The 19372-nt window shown below is 40.9% G+C and overlaps 1 protein-coding gene across 1 annotated transcript; it reads left to right on the top strand.

The window, feature by feature from the left end:
- Nucleotides 1–733: 733 nt before the first annotated feature.
- LOC134542469 (lysophosphatidic acid receptor 1-like) lies at nucleotides 734–19201 on the top strand. Its single transcript, XM_063386774.1, has 5 exons — nucleotides 734–779; nucleotides 10234–10523; nucleotides 10802–11067; nucleotides 17161–17545; nucleotides 18359–19201. Exons 2-5 carry the CDS (start codon nucleotides 10248–10250, stop codon nucleotides 18611–18613), a joined length of 1182 nt encoding a protein of 393 aa, XP_063242844.1. The 5' UTR covers nucleotides 734–779; nucleotides 10234–10247; the 3' UTR covers nucleotides 18614–19201.
- The last annotated feature ends 171 nt before the right edge of the window (nucleotides 19202–19372 follow it).

Below are 19372 nucleotides of genomic sequence, written 5' to 3'. Positions count from 1 at the left end.
TTCGCTGTCAAATATAGCTGGAGACGAAAATTTGACATTGTGACAGTGTGAGAGCTAGTTAATTAATTTTGGCGAATGTTAATAAAATTTTGTACAGTTTTTTTTAAGTCATTTTAGTTTACTGTATGAAATTGTGTTATTTTTTCCTTCATTTGACATAATTTATTTTTGATTAATATAAAATCAGGCTTTTTAATAAATTTCCTAGGGGAGAGGTCTGAAATTCTAACCATGAGTGTATACAACCTTAATTTAATTATTTTATATTAGAATCATTGCATTGTCACAAATGCAATAATTCTAATATAAAATAATTAAAAACCCACGTGTGGTCTCCAGGGAAATGCATCTAAAAAAAAAATACCTGTTGCTTAAAAAAAAGAAGAAAAAAGTTGGCAATTTGAACATGACGCACACTAATTACCACGGAATAATAATTGAATTCCCAACACTAACTTCTGCGATAGCTGCGAATGATCAACGATTTGTAGATAATTGCAAGAAATGTTCGCTGCCGGCGAGTGCAGGGTTCTGGAATCCGGCCGTTAGGGAATATTTCACAGCGAGCCGCCGCCCCCCCCCCCCCCTGCCCATCCTCCCGAGTGCAGATTTGTTCGGCAAGCACCCGCTCCACAAACACTGCGCGGGATACCGGGAACAAGCGACGCCTGTCAGGGGAGGGGAGTGGAGGGGAGGGGTAGGAGGGGAGGACGCGGCGCCCGCTCAGTGGAGAGACGCCCCGCGCAGCGTCCAGACGCCTGCAGCTCCGACCAGCACAGGTGAGCCTCTGTGCCCTCCCGCATCAAGGGGGCGTGACCCCTCACTCCCCACTCCTCGCCGCATTGCAATCCTGAATATTTCCATACCGCTTTGCAATAAAGCTTCCATGCTAATTTTTTGACCAGGCATAGAACTTAGCTATGACTACTTGTTGAAGTCAACACTTGTCAACTGGTGTGGTTATCGCGATAGTTGTATTCACCCGTGTGGTATAATAGGTTGTTTACCCGCGGCGATTACAGACTACAGCCTGTTAGTAAATATGTGGTTGCAGCAAGGTTTGAGAAGGCGTGGGAAATATTATATATATATATATATGTGTGTGTGTGTGTGTGTGTATACATACTTACCTTTTTTTTGACATGTCAAAAATTGTGACAGAAATAGTTAAAAATGATAATTATAGTTAAAAGATAGAACGATCCAAGATGACAGGGCCTACTCCCCTTAAGTAGCTTCATCTGTGGGACGCCAAGCCTTATACAAAGGGGCTAGAGGTCGGAACTGCCGTGTTTGTGTGTGTGTGGGGGTCAAGGATTGATGACAGATCAGTCGGAACAGATGGACTGACGAACTGGTGGTTTTCTAATCAAATTGTACTGTGGGCTCGTGGCCCTCAGTCCGAACTGCCAAGTGTGGACACAGCGTTTCTCGCCAGTCCACACTGTCAGTCCATCAGCCGAGTGTAGTGGCAGTCATCTTTGTTTATACTCTTTGGTTGCTTGGCTATTTTGTTTCTCCGTTTTCTTACTAAAACTGCAACTGCAATTGTAAAATCCATTGTTTCTTCCATATTATATTATTAATTGATACATCCAACAGCAAAGCAACCACAAGACTGATCGTGTTTTAGAAATGGCTTCAGTTCAGGCCTAACTGTCAGTTCGGGCTGAGCAGTCCCAACTGGCAGCTGGTGTTTGCGGGGCCTTAACGGATTTATTTAAGGCTCGGTATCGCATGCCATGTTGGTTTGGTAAAACTTCGATTAACCATCACTCGTTTAAACGTTAGTTTTTGTATCCGTCGTCATCCAAAAAAATCCATATCAATAATCAGACATATTTAAAAATGAACAGTGCAGAAAGTTTGGGCCTCTAAGACACAGAAGATGAGAGTAACGTAGGTTTATAGTAGTACATATGTATACAATACATTTGTGTACATGACTATTCGTATTGGTAATGAAGTTTAGGTAATGAATTTCATACTGATCGCTTTGTAAAATTAAATAAATATGTATGCATTATTCAATTTTAAAGGATTTTATTTTTATATTCGTCCTAATACATCAGTGAAATTTCTATCCTATTATTCGTCACAGCCCTGGTATGGATCTTATCGGTTAATCTAAGTTTTAGTATTTAATTCTCCTGTCATTACCTTTAATACAGGGATTTTCCCTGTAAATTTATCACGATAGTTCTTTTTAAATGTATGTTTCGTGCCAAATTTTTTCAAAACACACAAAAAAAGTATGTACGAGCGTATTAACTTATAACGTTAAAATATCACGTCTGACAGTTATTACTTTTAACAAATGCACATAATGCAACTAACATAGCCTTCCCTTCATTTGTTCGGTATCATGACAAGTAGTTTTAAGTACGCATTGCTTTAGTGACTAAAATAAAACAAAAAAGTAAGAATTTAAAAGATTTTTTCAGATGAACTGGCATGCACTTCAAAGAGATGTTAATTTCAATATTGAATAAAATTGATCTTATAAAAATGTAACGTTACTCCACATAATTCTAATTAGTATGTGTTCTACTTATTACAGCTTTGTAGTGCATGAAATGTTTCCCAAGCGATTTCACAATTTGTGGGAATATGTAGTGAAAAATTTCTGTACCAGTGATATATACTAATCATATTTTTCATCCATTCAAACAATTTTTGGGACGGATATTTAATTGGACTATACGTCTTAAGTAACTAACGTAATTGGAAGTTTCCATCTAAACTGGCAGTAAAACATCTCCTACCTTTATTGAAGATGGACCTTATAGGAGAATGCCTACAAGCTAGCTTGCTTTCTAAACTTAACCTAACTAGTCAAAAAGTGTTTTTTTATTTAAATGTCCTGCTCTCATAAGGAATTTAATCCACTCCCTTCTTGACAACAAGTGGTCTAGTACACGTCAACCTCTAGCTGGTTCAGTAAAGTAATTTGTGATCCAGTATGTAGTTTTTCTCCCCCCCCCCCCCCCCCAAACAAAAATGACATCATTCAGCTATATTCACAAAAGGAAAAGGTTTATGGAGGAGGTGGACAGACGGGCTTATCTATTTGTTTGACCTGTTAAATCCTCCGCATTTAATCTGGTAAACTAATCAAGGTTCGGTTACAAGCTAAACCTTTTTCCAAACTTACAATTAGAAAGGTCACACACATCCATTCCTTACCAGATATGCGAACCCAGTACCACTCTCAACGAATGTAGCGCTTCAAGCAACCGCGCCAAAGAGTTCGGCTGGGATGAAGAGATTAGAGAGAGTTAGTGCATAATTTATTCTCTGTTCCGAGAATATATGGCTTGTGGGTTGGTATTTGTTGTCCTCCACTTCATGGCTGTATTTCATGGCCTCCGGAAAACAATCACGTCGCGTCTGCGAACCAAACATCGCCGCATGCGACGCTCTGGAGGCGAGACCAGAGCTACTGCGCAGCATGACTCATTAAGGCCCCTGCATACCCGGACACACACACACACACACACACTAAGTGCAAAACTTCAGAAAAAAAATTGGTTGTCTGTAAAGTCGGTTTACGGACGATAGTTTAACGTGACAACGTCAAAACAAAACAATGATGAAATTATTGCATACTTTTATGAATAAAATTGAATCATTTTTATTGAATTATCACTATTTTGTATGGAAACAAAGGAGTGAAATTTAATTCATATATTTACTTTTATTTGCACTCATTCATTAAAATATGTTTATTACTTTAACGAAGAGATTATTTTAACTATAACTTTTATACATGTTTGCTATTTAACTTCTTCCAATCTGTGTTATGTTTAATGTGCCTCAAAAAAGTCAAATCGATGGTTGTTACAATTGAATGGAAGAGAGATAGATGCGGAGCAAACGTAAAACGAGCGTAACGGGACATATCGTAACGGGACAATGTGTGTAACGGGACACTTTTTCGTGCGTGCAGCCGGCGTTCATCGATATATATATAATAGATAACTGTTTAGTTGACTCGATAAATGCTGTAATATTTCACGAATTACCTCCATTTCAATAGGTACATAAAATAATGAGATTGCAAATCTTATTTGAATTCGTTAATGGATAAAAATGAATCATGGAAGCTGTAATTGAGGAAGGTCATTTAAAAACCTTTAAAAAAAAATCTCTGTAACGGTTTTTCAAAATATCTCATCAGTTTGACGTTATACCTCCTAAGAGCAATGTCAAAAACTTTTGTTATAAAGATTGTTTGCTTGATAACTCAAACCATTATTTCAAGGATTGGAAAAAAATAGTGAATGAATGACAAAAAACATGCGTAACTCCCTTAGTGGACCCAGAATCAAATCCGTTCAAAGTTATTTGTGATAACAGTCGAGTCTCGACTCACCGCCAGGCCGCATGTCTATAAATCTGCCCTGCCTCCTTCCCGTGTCGCCAGGCAAGCTGTTACACTCCGTTACTCCCGCGCTGACAAATGCGAACAGCTCCTTTCATAAATAACTTCCACCCTCGTCCATTTGTCCCAGCCGCCTTCTCACTACTGCCACCCCACCTCTATTCTCCGCAACGATAAAGTTTGTATTGTAGCTACTTTTTTCTTTTCTTTTCTTTTCTTTTCTGGTCCTTATGCAGTGTCCAAATAATAGATTCTTGTACTTTCACAGTGACACTTCCGTAGTTCCTTTTCATTCTTAAATCGTGTATCGTTTCCTCTTTCCGTTGGAATCTTTAGTTTGCTCTTTCCTGAAACTTTTTTCCGTCTCATCGCTCTACATTGTATTGTCGATGCATCGTACACCCACCAGGAGCGTCAAGTGTGTGTGAGACCAGAAACATCTACAACTCACTCTGTGCGTATTATTTAAGATGCACCCTACACTTATGCAGAATCACTTCGATAAAAGGGCGTGGTGCATGTTGTTTGGGCTGATTGGTCACACGAGAGAGTGTTGGTTTTCTAATTGTACTCCTGATTATTCCTGTTAATATTTTGTTGGTTTTCTCCGTGTGCTTCTGACATTTCTTTTCAATATTCTGTTGGTTATTCCTGAGGGAAAAAAACCATGCGTGTATTTTTTTTGTAATGAGACAAGCAATTTTATTCAGAGTTCCGTTTAGTTAGTGAATTTCTGTTATCAAGACAGCACATACAATAGTTTTTATCAGGTGGATTTCAGACACAAAAAGAGATTAATTACACAGGCGATTACTATGCATTAAAAAAGTTGAGAAACACTATCATGCAAGATGACTTCCTTCTCGATGATATCTATTGAAGCCCTCCTCTTGCGATCGTGAGTGAGCATCCTGCATTCCACATAAAAAAATATTGATATTTAAGCCTCAATGCGAACAATTCAAGCCTCTGGCATTTTTTGGGGATAAAATGGGAATTTTTCCCTCAAAACGGGAATTTTCCCCCTCAAATAGGGAAATTGCTAGAAATTTTGTCATTTTTGAGGAATTATGAGGAAATTTGACATCAAGATGTCTGCCGTGACGTCAGAATTAAATATGGCGGTCGGCAACACAGGCAACACACCCTGTGCCCGAACATACCAAAGTATACTTCTTGCACAGTTGGCCAGTTTGTAAATCGTGCAAGGGAGGGACGCGTTTAGTCGGTGACGAAAAACAAGACGAGTCGGAGAGCGGGTGTCATTAATTGTTTATTGCGTGGTTTGTGGCGAACAAACCACTGTTTTGTACAGACAACTGCCGGAATTTAAAGACAATTTGAATTTAAAGACAATTTAAATTTGGAAAAACAGTGTCGCAGTAAGGTAAAAATATGCCGCAATACATGGAATAAAATTGAAACAGAATGCACACGAAACCCGGGTATAAAATAAACCTGACCAAATGATCGGAAATGCGGGAAACAGTCGGCAGTGCCGTTCTGAGAAGAAAGTTGAGCCAATAAACGCTGTGCGGAACCATGACTGGCGCAACCGTCGATGAGCAAAACCGTTGTAGAGGAGGGGTTGGAGGGGCGGACTCGCGTGTACTGAGTAACATAATTTCCCGTTTTGTTCCTTAGTTAATGTTAATGTAATAATATGATCAATATATATTTTTTGTTTCACTGGCCCAAAGAAAGATGTTTTCACGAAATACGTTAGTAGCCAGCACTACTACCATATGCCCGATCTTTAGTTGGTTTCACGTATTTGTGCCGTTAGTGGTTTTCTGATCTGCTGTGAATCACCAGCCAGTTCGTACCAGGAGAGGGATCGGAGCCTCGCGAAAGGCGAGAGTTGGAGTAACCTAATATCCGGTCCAGCCATCCGCCGCGGCAGCCCATAGCTTCCGCGGCGAGCACGGCGCCCACGGGCGAAATTGTGTTTTCTGATACAGCGCGTTGCGATAAAAAATTACAAAATATATATTTTTTTGTTGTTACCTTAGTTGGAAATATCCAAAACTCCTGCCCGTTGCGCAGCGAAAAACTATAGCTACGAGTAATTTTCATTTTCAGGATACAAACATGAGCAAAATGCCATCTTTTTTTTTCCACATACACGCTGTTCATTTCACACATAAAACTAAATATCTAATTCGTTTCCAGCATATAACCACTGAATACGTGGTAAGACGTTTTGGATTTTGAGCTGCATGTTCTCGGACTTTTTTTTTTCCTCCTAATCAAAACAAAAACTTTGTGGATTGGGAGTGGTCTGGGGTTACGTAAGAATAAATTCGTCTCAGGCCGAAGCCTGTACGCCCTACTATGCAGGAAGAGCAGCGTACATCGTGTGCTTTAACCAGGGGATTGACCATATCTACGGCAGCAATTGATGCCATGATCAACTCCAGACTATAACTATAACCAGATATGTTGGGCCCAGGTAAAATCTGCACAGGGATAGAGAAATCTCTAAGCTCATATCAAGCGGGGAGCAATAAGTCTCACATTAAGTAATCAAGGTCGAGTAAAGTACAAGAAGGATGGTCCGGGAAAGAAGAGTCGGTCGGGGCGGAATATAATTTTAGATGTCCAAGAAAAGTGTTAAGGTAGAGAATTCACGCCCGTGGACCAAATATGTACCTACTCTATGATCATAAGCGTGAGTAGGCTACAAATCATCCTGGTGTTAAGTATCGTATCCTCGATCTTCACTACGTCAACGTGATATCTTGGCAATCTAAAAGCCACGCAAATTTAAGATCTATACAACGTAGCTCTTCCGTGGATTCTTTCAGAAATCGCTTAGCTAAGATTTTTTTTTGTTATTAATTCGTAGAGAAAGCGATACTTAACTAAGTTTGTAAGAGGTTTAGATCGTTAATTGGCTCGATCAGTATGCTTGCCTTTGTTGCAGAAAGCACGGATCGCTTCTAAGGCTTCTGCAGATAGCTTCTTGCTGCGAGGCAGGGGAGTTAATCCGCTCACTCCGCTGCAGCGAGAAGCAGTGGGTTAATTAAGGACAAGCGCAGCAAGAGAGCAACTCGCATTGCCGCACTCTGCAGCTGGAGCTGTCAGGCGCGGAGGCGGGGCCAGACATAACCTCAACGCCGAGATCACAAAGGCGCCCACGCACGTCTCGTTTCAGTGGTCGCGATGCATGACGGGTAGCGTGTGCGGGGAAGGCAGACTTATTACGTTTTAAACAAATCTTATGCCAAAAATCTCAAGTAATATTATATACAAACAAAATCATCTTTCGAATCTAACGGGTGCAGGTACTATCAGTGAATGTGAGTGTCGCAGCCCTAGAAATCTCAAGTTTAGCGGCCGCATGTAGGGATTCATCGGCATCCCTTGTGAGAATTCAGAAGAAACGCAAATATGGCCGCGTCCACTACGACGCATTTTAGCATTTTACGTCCATTAGAATCTAAATTGTGTTTTATTTTGTTTCTATATAATACTACGTCCGATTTTTGACATCAGATATGTTTAAAACGTAGGCCTAATAAGCGTAAGAAAATTTAAATAGAAACAAATTAAAAGTTAATAAAAGTTGCTGATAGGCGAACTTAAATTTATAGTGGTATTTAATGCTCATTATAAGTGTGTCTAATATTTTGGGATTCTTAACAAACAAATATTTTTATCGCTAACATTTGTATCATCCATGCCACATAAATTAAAATTTAATCATTGTTATATACATTTGCTGAATATTCGTAGATATCCTGACACCAAATGCCTACGTGCACATTAGTATGGCCAACTAACTATAAGCACGTGGTACAAGCAGTACTGTCCATTAGAAATGCGTCCTTTACATTGAGGCTACATTTGCTAATGAATGTAGGGTTTCTGGGCCATGGCTTTATCCCTATGTATTCGGATACAGCCGTTGGAAATACCGCTCGCCGTGATCACACTAGTATGCTAGGGTTGACCAAAAAGTTAAAAACAAAAAAAACATTTTAAATTAGTCATTAAATTTATAAGCATTTTTTAAAAAAAAATAATGAAAGTTATTTTATGAATTTCTTCGTAATAATGAACAAAAAACACGAAATTACGAAAGAAAAATAATTGAGGAAACTACCCCCTTAAGCCTCTGGCCCGGCGAGGACGTGCAAAGTTGGCTCGAGCAGTTAGGCCCTTGATGGAGAGAGCCGAGACCTAATGGGAGCCGGCAGGAACCGCACTCTTGGCGAACTATCTTCTCTTGAACCAGGCAGGCGGTCGAAGAGGCAACTCGCTCCAAGCCGGCCTCCGGGCGTCGGGTTTTGAGAGCCGGGTTCACAAGAGCACGCACCGAGGAGAGGATTGCGCGAGCATCCATACACTCCCGCCGTCTTCACTTGAGCTAACAAACACTCTTCCGTGACGCGAGTAGCCACGAGATTGTTGCAAGAAACCGTGTACAGCTCTCGTCGGGTAAGATTTCTGTTCAGTTTCAAAGTACGCGACACGAGTATACATCAAATACAACAGATTACAACAAATGTTTGTTTTTGTCCTGTCTTGAGGTTTTTTCTGTGACAACAAGATCAAACCAACAATGGAGTTTGTCCATGTAATATATTCTAAATCAATCTCCCCACAATGGCGGCTTCAGGATGACTTTTCGGGAGGGGCTATCGCACAAAGAAAAAGTCGTAGTTGCAAAAAAATGAAAGTGGTCAGATATTGGCCTTCGAATATTATTTACAAATTACAAGTTTCAAATACAGAAACCTTAGTAGCTCCGTGCAACTTTTGATGAGGTGAAAGTTTAACATATGAGATTAAATATTTAAGTAAAGATAAATATACACTAATCAATAGAATTGGTCTCGGGAGGGGCTATCGCCCCCACCGCCCCCCTTCTGAAGCCGCGCTAGTCTCCCCATTGAAAGAACCATTCAATAAAAGTATACACGAACCAGTGTCGGTGAGCAGCAGCGAGGCCGTAACCGTAGCGGCGCATACCTCCACCTGCGCATGCGCTGGAGGATGTCGCATAATTCCGACCAGCACAATCATTACATAACCTATAAAATTTCAAATGAAAATACTTGAACGAATTTAATGTATGTATGAACAGGGAAATGGTCTAGTGTGAGAGTGAAATGTAAATGTTAAGGTTGATCTACATTGTATAACAAAAAAAGTTATAAAATGTTATATTACAAAGTTATACAACATGTTACAAAATGAAAATAATTAAAATTATATTACAAGCTATACAACAAAGTTATATAACTTGTTATGAAAACATGAAGAAAAATGTTATATATCACCATTTTTTATAACAAAATAAGTGTTATAAAACAAGTTATACCTATGTTTCCCATGCAGTGTCGGTAAAGATCAAAAGAAGTTAAATAACTTGTTGTTTAACATGTTGGCCGTTTGTCCCTCACTGGTATGCATGTTTAAAAACATGTAACATGTTATGAAACAAGTTGTGGAACTTGTTATATAACATGTTACAAATATAACATGTTTTTGTTATATAGTGTAGACAGGGGCGCAACAACCAAATTTCCAAAGGGTGGTGCAATAGATATACCTTTTTATAAAGAATCATCGATCCCCCCCATTGAAGCAGGGGGTCCTGGGGTCCTCCCCCGGGAAAATTTGTATTTCAAGGTGGAAAATGGTGCTATTTAAACAGTTTTATTATCTAAAAATTGATTACACAGCACTTTATTTGCCCCCGTTTGCCCCCACTTCAAGGTTTCAGAGGGGGGGGGGGGGCAAAATACCCTTCCCCCCCCTGTTGTTGCGCCCCTGAGTGTAGACCCACCTTTGTGAGGGTCTGGGAATAAACCCGCGGGAGTGGCGTCTGCGAGCACCAGGGGGAGGCGGGCGGATGGGCTGCGACGCCGGCAACTCCACGGCGGAGCAGGAGCAGGATCAGGCTGTGCGCCGCCTCTACGTGTACTGCGTGCCGCCGCTGGTGGTCTTCTGTGCGGTGTCTGTGGCGGTGAACGCGCGCGTGCTTCTGGCCGTGTGCTGGCTGCGGCGCCCTGTGTCGCCCACCCTGGCGCTCAGCCTGAGCCTGGCCGCCGCAGACGCCTGCGCCTCGCTGCTGTTCGGCCTGCAGCTCGTGCTGCACAGCCTGCTGCCCCACGCCTTCCGCATCCAGGTGGGCGCCGCGTGATCCCATCCAAATCAACCGTCCACAATGTTTTAAAGTATTTATAATGTAGCTAACCTAACCTAATTAACCATTAGTATCCTTTTATCAACACATTTACAATGAACAAAAAAAAACTCATCGAAGATGCACTATCAGACGTTTGGCTCTCTCGTCAGTGAAAAGAAGGATTCCCCTTTGCCCCCTCCTCATGGAAATGCCACATGTTTCGGCCAGTCCGGGAGAATCATGTTAGTGTGTGGTGATGGGGTGATGGCTATCCTCAGGTGACGGAGCACCGGTCGTGCCTGTGGCTGATGCTGGAGATGACGCGGCTGTCGACCATCATCGTGGGCGTGTTGCACCTCCTGGCGCTCGCCGGCAACCACTACCTGGGCATCCGGCGGCCCCTGCGCTACGCCCTCGTGGCCACTAGGGGCAACACCGCCAGCTGCCTGCTGCTGCTGTGGCTGCTGCCCGCCGCCTTCTTCGGCGCCTACTTCTCCGCTGTGCCGGGCCAGGGCTTCCAGTCCGAGTACTGCTCCGACTACTCGTGAGTAGCCCAGCCCGCGAGGCACGAGTCAACAAGCTGCGGACTGATTTGAAGTAGCTTGGCTTCTGGGCTGTAGCCGCGTCCTCGGCGAATAACTCACCGACGTTTCGGTCAACATTGCAGTCGCCATCATCAGGGAGCAGTTACCTACTCAAACGAAACCGAAACTTCGGTGATTTATTCGCCAAGGACACGGCTACAACCAGTGTAGCCAAGCTACATTAGACAATGGCCGTGAAAGCCTGCGAACATTGCGGATTGATTTATTGTCTCGTTCTAATTTACAAAATGGATTTGTTTATTACATATATTGGCAAGTTATAAAATATTTCATCCCCTACATACTTTCCTAGTCTCAAAAAAAAAAGCCTCTTGATTCTTGAACCAACTCTTCTGTAGAGGAACTGAATACCAAACTGTTAGTACTACAGTACTTTGTATAGGTAGTTAAATATTTTGACTCCTGAATCATCCTTACTAATATTATAAATGCGAAAGTAACTCTGTCTGTCTGTCTGTCTGTCTGTTTGTCTGTTTGTTTGTTACCTTTTCCCGACTGAACGACTGAATGGATCGTAATGAAATTTGGCAAGGAGATAGATTATATCCTGGGGATGGACATAGGCTATATTTTGTCTAAAAAAAATTAAACTGGTTAAAAAAATATATCTTAATTTATGTAATGTGTGTCATAGATATACAAACTGTTAGTGTCATTCCTCTATGTCTGCCGAGCAATAACTTTCAAGCCATTACGTTACGTTTTGCTATTGTAAGGAACTAAGTAGAGAGTAAGAAAAAAATAAAGATCTTGACAGTTTGTAGTGTCGCCATATTTGTTTCAATTTTCAATACCGTTTTTGTATATTACAATTTAAATTGCAGAAGAAAATAATGTTTCATAGACACATAAATAGTGAGTGTGTGTCATTTCTCTATGTCCACGAGGTCTCGCCGCGTCAATTTTCTCCTTGGGGCGAACCCGTCCGCTTAATTAAATAAACAGCTTTTATCGTTGAATGATTTCATGATTTATTTCATGAAAATCTACTCTCATAAGAAAGTTAGTTTTATAGACATTCAATAGGTGTCTCGCTCTCTCTGAAGATCAATCTATGAATCGTTACAAATTTATTTCCTTTATTTTTTTCGTTTGATTTGATACAATATGATTTCACTAAAAATCAATTTCTACCCATTCGTATTTTCATTTCCACATTACGAAGTTTCACTTCTTCCACGCGGAGGGACTCCACGCAATATTTTTGCATGCAATTAAAAACTATTTTTTAATGATGCCAAAGAAGTATAACTTCTCATGCACGTACCTAAGTACACGCACCCATTTTTTAAATTTAATTTCTTCTATATATATTTTTTCTCCCTACCTAGGAAACTCATAATTCTTTTAAATTTCACGTGTATGTTTTCAATGTCATTCGAGTTGTACAATTTTTTTTTGTCAAATTGGTCATTATTTATACTTTGTTTCATTTGGGAAACATACGTATTTTAGGTAGAGGTGGGTTGTTACAGCAATTTTCGGTTTCTGTTCCAACCTGATGCTGATACAGTTATGTACCTAGGTACAAGTATCTGATACTTTTGTATCAGAGCTGTAGCGGTCCCAGGAAGCTACAAGGTATCAGCATTCTCGTTACAGGGTACACATCCTCCGTGTGTCATCACCAGCGTAAAAAGGTATCGGTGTCTCTGATACATTATTTATCACGCCCGGTAATTCTCTACCTCTGTTACTCTCATGCCCGCCTGATACAGACAGTATCAATCAGTTCAACATTCACTGCAGTTCGTCCTGGCCGTGTATTAATTACCACCATGTACATTGTTGCGGGCTGTCATGCTTTGTAGTTAGTATCTTTATAGTGAAATAAGGAATGGATAAGTGCAGGAAAAAGACTTCATTAGTGTGGAATTTTTTTACGGAAAATAATGAGTTTTCTAATTGTAATTTGTGTAAACAAAAACTGTGTTATAAATCATCATCATCAACTAATCTGAAGAAACATTTGAAATGTAAACATTGATATAGTATGCTCACTAATGTACGTATGTTTTTTTTTATTTTTAATTTTTGATAACATCGTAATCTTTTAATGTATGAAAACACTTGTTACCGGTACTAATTGTTTTCGGAAAAAAAAGTCCATATGTTGATTACATCTGTTATTAGTGTCAACTGAGAATTTATTTGCATTTTCATAGCTGTTAGGTGCAGAAATATAAATATTATATCTTGTATTAATGTACTTTTTAATATTAAAATTTCATTAGTTTTATTATTGAACGAGACTGTGCACGCACTGCGCACTGAGCGTACTTTGATGTGGGTGAATAACCAAACGACTCCTAACAATTTCGCTTTGCGCCTCTCCTTCAACGCCTTCCCCTGCGCTTCCTCCTCTACATTATTTCCCTTCTTTATCCCTTATTCGTCGTTCCTGCTCCCTCCCCTTTCACAAGCTCCACCCAAGTGACTGTCATCTGCGATAGGGTTCTGCGCACATTGGCCGTGGTGTTGTTCCAGGCGAATTCCGAACTGATACTAAAGTACTTGATACTTTTCAAGTGTACTCGTTTGCCGTTCCTGATACAGGCGCGTATTAGTACAAAGTAACAGGTTGATACTTTTCGACCCACCTCTAATTTTAGGTATTATGACAAATAAAAAAAAATAGTTTCACTAACATTCTTAGGTTTTTATTGTGTGGATAGTTTCAAGTTTAATATTATGTAGGTACATAAATTCTTAAACTTATAAATTTCTTCGAAATTTATTCATTCTATGTGTAAATATTGTTATTTTTTTTACAGTACCTACTTATTTGCAAGGAGTTTGGTTTAGTGTTTATAATTTATCTGCTGAGCGTCAAGAGTCTTAGGGCTGCTGAGACCGAAGACCAGAAATATTTATCAATTATGTAATATATTGTTGAAAAATTTGAATTTTACTATTTCAGGAAAGTTGATTTTTTTTTATTAATTAGAATAGTTACGTGTAATTGCCATCTTCCTTTATGTCATATTAAACATTATGTTTGGTTGAGTGTGAGATAATTTTATTTATGTATGTTTTAATTTCATTTAATTTCTTATATATATTTTCTTACCTACCTACTTCTATTAAATTTCAGGCGGATGTTAACATTGTCATTCCAGTTGTATAAATTTTTTTGTCAAATTAGTTGTTATTTATACTTTTTGTTTTATTTTGGACTATGTTCTTTTTTTTACTTAATTCAAAGATTTGTGGTGTGTACAGGGAGTGATATCTCTATTAATTTCTATACTCCTTTGGATAAGCGGAATATTGCCACCACAGTTTTACATATAAACAAATCCTACAAATGTTTTAAACATTATGACAAATAAAAAATAGTTTCACAAACATCCTTAGTTTTTTTTTGGTGTGTATAGTTTGATGTTTAATATTATGTATGTACGTAAATTCTTAAACATACTGTTATTTATTGATTTATTTAGATAATTATTCATAGGTAGGTATAAAGATTTCTATTTGTCAATATTGTTATTATGGTAGGTAGGTGTACAGTAAATGCTTACATTCTTATATTCCTTTATATCTCTTTCGATTTGGAGTGTTTCCGAGCCATTCGGGGTCCTCAACATCACCCCCCCCCCCCCCCCCCAGGTGGTTAAAGCCCCAAAATTTCGAAAGTTTAAAAAATTTTAAAAATCTTTCTCTTTCGATTTTAAGTGTTTTCTAGCCATTCAGGGTCCTCGAACCACCCGCCCCCCTCTGGGAACAAACCCCCAAAATTTCGACCATTTCAGGAATTTCAAATATCTATTCTTTCGAGATGTAGTGTTCCAAACCATTCGAGGTCCTGAACATCCACTTTCCGCAAAAGCGAAAGCCCCAAAATTTCGAAATATAAGAATATATATAATTGGATGTTGGCATGTATGACGTCGATAAACTCTTACACCGTTTGACCGATCGCCATGAAAGTTGGCACATCAAAGTGTTTTTATCAAGGAGAAGATTTTTATACTAACCATTTTTTTTGTAACTCGCCGCTAGATGGCGCTGTAGCACATCAACTTCTAAACCTTTCAACCGATCGCCATGGGTAAACAGAAAACCATAGGTCACAGATACACAAACAGTAATTATGTGACATTTCTTAATGTCCACCACACTGGACATATCGCTATCCATTTTGCTGTAACTCGCGGACAATTTATCACCCGGTGTTCAGCCCGGGCAAAGCCGGGTACTGCAGCTAGTATTTAATATAGGTGGTTTCTAAGAGTACAAATTAGTATAAAACTATATACGTACTATCATCATTACAGTCCAAATGGTTCTGGGTTCGAGTCATGGCATGGCTGTGAATGGCCCAAACAAAATACAAGTTACAGACAAAAATTACTATACAAAAAAAAAGAGAGCTGCCACCAAGGCCATGTGTGCTCGATCCCTGGCAGTCAAATTGGATTTTTTGAAGGACAGGAAACTCTAAGAGGACGTCACTGCGAGATTTTTTTTTTCGGGTTCATCCCGTTTCTCCTAATTCAGTTCCGTCAGATCAATCCTCATCATCTCTAATGACCTTGACATCGACGAGATAATAAGCTTCGTTATCTTTGTTCCCACATGTCGGTTATTTCATCTATCTTCTTTACTGTTATTTAAGGGCAATTTCTGCAAATGTATCACGATAGCTCTTTTTCATTTGTTTAATGGCAATTTCTTCACCGCATATTTGCTAAATGTTCATTTGCGAACAGTAAATTGTCACAAAACACATCATTATCAGGGGCGGCTCCAGGAATACTTTTCGGTAGGGGCCATCGTACTAACAAGGATGCAGTTGCAAATTTTTTTTTATTTAGTTTAATTTTTATTTTGTCGATACACCAGTTTTGTGTTGGTGTCGAAAGTATTACGGATTGTACTTCTAAGCCAGTATTTCACCGAATGCAGCCTTGAAATTAAAGGATCCTTTAATAAATGTTGCAGCGTTGAAGGACACATCCTTACTATTTGGATAAAGAAATAATAATTTAAACCATCTGTTTATTGTTGAGGTGATTTTGAGAATGATCTCAAGAAGTGTAAGCCAAGCGCACCAGAGAGAGGGGCAAAAGCCCATCCCGAGCCTAGAAGTTAGGTATTTTATTTATGTTTACTAAAAAAATTAATGTGTTGAACTCTGCTGTCATGAAACGTTGTATGGAAGAAAGATCTTAAGTGAAGTATTTGAGACCATACATTTGCACATATTCCAAGGCCAACCTCTGACTTGTTTAACGTGATGCTACCTTTGAATATATATATATATACTGTATAGAAGTCGCGAGTGGATAGGATTTACTCTACGTTTTTCAGGAGCGTATGATGAGCAGCTTGGGAACTTCACTGCTGCAGTGCGCTGCCGTTCCGCCCTGTATCGTCTTAGGTTGTTGTTTACACGTTAGAGCGCAGCACTGTCGCCCGCTGTCATTCCCCCTGCACCCCCTCCCCCCCACCAAAGCATTCACTGCAGCTCAAGGTCGTTCAACGGGAGTTTGTGCGTCACAAAACTGTTGGGTTTGAGAGGTGGGGTAGACGGTGGGTGGAGGACAAAGCGTGTTTGAGGGAGGGTGGGGAAGGGGTGTTTGAAGAGTTCGACACTTGTCCGCTAGGGACCACCACAAGTTGATGCCCTGGAGATGGTGGCGATTGCGGTGGTGAATTAACCAACTACCTCAAACCCAGTGGTGCAACAACAAGGGGGGGGGGGGGGGGGGGGGCAAGGGTATTTTGCCCCCCCTCTGAAACCTTGAAGTGGGGGCAAACGGGGGCAAAGAAAGTGCTGTGTAATCAATTTTTAGATAATAAAACTGCTTAAATAGCACCATGTTCCACCTTAAAATGAATTTTCCCGGGGGAGGCCCGCTTCAATAGGGGGGGGATCGATGATTCTTTATAAAATTTCCCCCTTTTGGAAATTTAGTTGTTGCGCCCCTGCTCAAACCGTATTAGAAATTTTAACCTGGGCTGGCGACTTCTATTGTATATTCAAAGATGCCACGGAGCCAGGCGGGTGGGGCTGCCTGCCGCAGGTTCCTGCTGCGCCAGAAGTTCCGCGCGGTGTTCTCGCTGCTGTTCTTCGCGCCGCTCGCCGCCATGCTGCTCATCTACTCGCACGTGTTCGCCATCGTGCGCCGGCAGCAGTCGCGGCGCGCGCTGCTGGGCCGGGCAGACGCTCGCCCGCCCGCCGGCAGCCTCAAGGCGGTCCGCACCACGCTGCTCATCCTGGGCTCCTTCGCCGTCGGCTGGATGCCCGCCGTCGCAGTGCACGCGCTGTGCTGCGAGGACTGCGTGCTGACCTTCCGCGACGTGAGCCTGCCGCGGCTGGTGCTCGTCAGCGTGGCGGTCAACCTGCTGGTCATCTGCAAGACGCTGCTCAACCCCGTCATCTACGCGGCGCGCATGAAGGACGTGCAGGTCCGTGGGGGACTCCCCCTCACTTGCGAGACCGCGACTGTCGGGGCTCATTTCAAGTTTCGGCATTATTGTTACATCTGCCATCCACATTCAGGGTCGGTGCAAGGTAAATTGGCGCCCTAGGCGAAAAACCTTAATGCCTCCCCGCCGGACACCCTGAAAAAAAAACTTTCCTTGCCTCAAAATACATCACGTAAGCCTAAGATTTTGTCTACAATCAAATAAATGTAAGCAGACTTGTTTTTTTTTTTTTTACTTATTACAAATCATAAACAGGTCACCGTGGACTTTAAATAATTACTTATGTCAATATAAACATTCCAAACTGTTACAAAAATCCATTTTCATCTAGTTTCAATAATCGTTAAACGTATTATATCAGCTGTTATGTGTCGTGCTGCGCCGCCCCCAGCTACTTGGCGCCCTGGGCGGTTGCCTGGTTCGCCTGTACGGACGCGCCGGCCCTGCTGCCATTCCCATTTCACATTTACTACGAGGCTTTTTAATTCCAGCGGGGAGGGCCTTACCACCTCCTTCCATGCTTACGTGGTTCTGCCACTGTTGTTTTAACAACAGTGTTTGTAAAACGGTCATGTGGTTACGTATTAGTGTTTGTAAACCTAACAGTGAAATTTATGTTTTGGTTACTACTGATACTAATTTAAAAAAAAAAAAAAAAAAAAGGTTAAACAACCTAGACTATACCAGCTATTTTTTTTTTATTTTGGCTAACTATCTCATCAGTGAGATCACCACAGACCACGGAATGCGGAGGAGGACAGGTCAGGGCCTTATAATTTTGTGTGATTGCAGACCGCCCTCCACCTCATGAACGCAAGTCTTCGCCTGCGCTGCTGCCCCTTCCTCGAGCGGAGGAGCGGAGACGTCTGCGGCGCGTGCGAGACGTCTCGGCACGGACTGCAGCACCGCAAGAGCACCGTCGTCTGTCGCGCCAACACCCTCTCGCACCACGCGCGACGGCACAACTCAGACCCCACCGAGGCTCACAGGGTCTTCGCGCGGGACGAGGGCCACCAGTTCCCCAGGAGCAACATCACGGACGTGTAGCAACCATGCCTGCACGGACTCTTCGTGTGCGAGGGGCGTGGAAGCAGTTCCGAGTTGAAGAGAGAGTGACGACAGGATTTCCACAAAGCAATTCCAGGAGTACCACGTGGGAAACAGCACCTATCCTAACCCAAGCTGCTTTTAGGCAAAAATCAATATTCGCTAAATGTTTCATTTTACATCAAAATAAGCATAAAACTACAGCAGTGGTGATGTTGAAAATGTGAGTAGTCATAGGCTCTCAAAAAGGTTTTGGAAGGAGGCAATACTAAAACATCTCTGTAAGTTAGGGGTGCATATTGATCTATATTCATTACCCAGGCAAGCATTTATAAACTTATAGATATGGTGACTTCATAGTTCCTGTGCGACACATTGGCTACAAGAAACTCTCGTATGATGAGATCTTTGAAAAGTTGTGACTCTAGAAAGATTTTTTATTTGACACATAAACGCTCAGTGATGTGACCGAGTGTTATAGAAACTCATATACATATAGGACAGGATACATGTGTTTTTATAAAAAAAAATGGAATTAGTTTTCATTGTTCAGTGTGTAGGATCAAAATAAAAAAGAATTTCAATCTTTGACTTGTTATGTGTAAAGTATGTGTTATGCTACATATTTTGTTCTTTCTACTTAAAAGCAATTCTTACTTCAAAATTACAGCTGGGTGATATTTCACAGCTTGAAATCACATTCATAATAATCACTTACGAAATTAATCTTTTCATAACCCTCTACAGGTTACAGAAAAT

Source organism: Bacillus rossius (assembly GCF_032445375.1).
Source record: "Bacillus rossius redtenbacheri isolate Brsri chromosome 4 unlocalized genomic scaffold, Brsri_v3 Brsri_v3_scf4_2, whole genome shotgun sequence".
Classification (NCBI taxonomy): domain Eukaryota; kingdom Metazoa; phylum Arthropoda; class Insecta; order Phasmatodea; family Bacillidae; genus Bacillus; species Bacillus rossius.
Note: the sequence above shows the minus strand (reverse complement) of the source record. Positions and strands in the feature narration are given on the sequence as shown.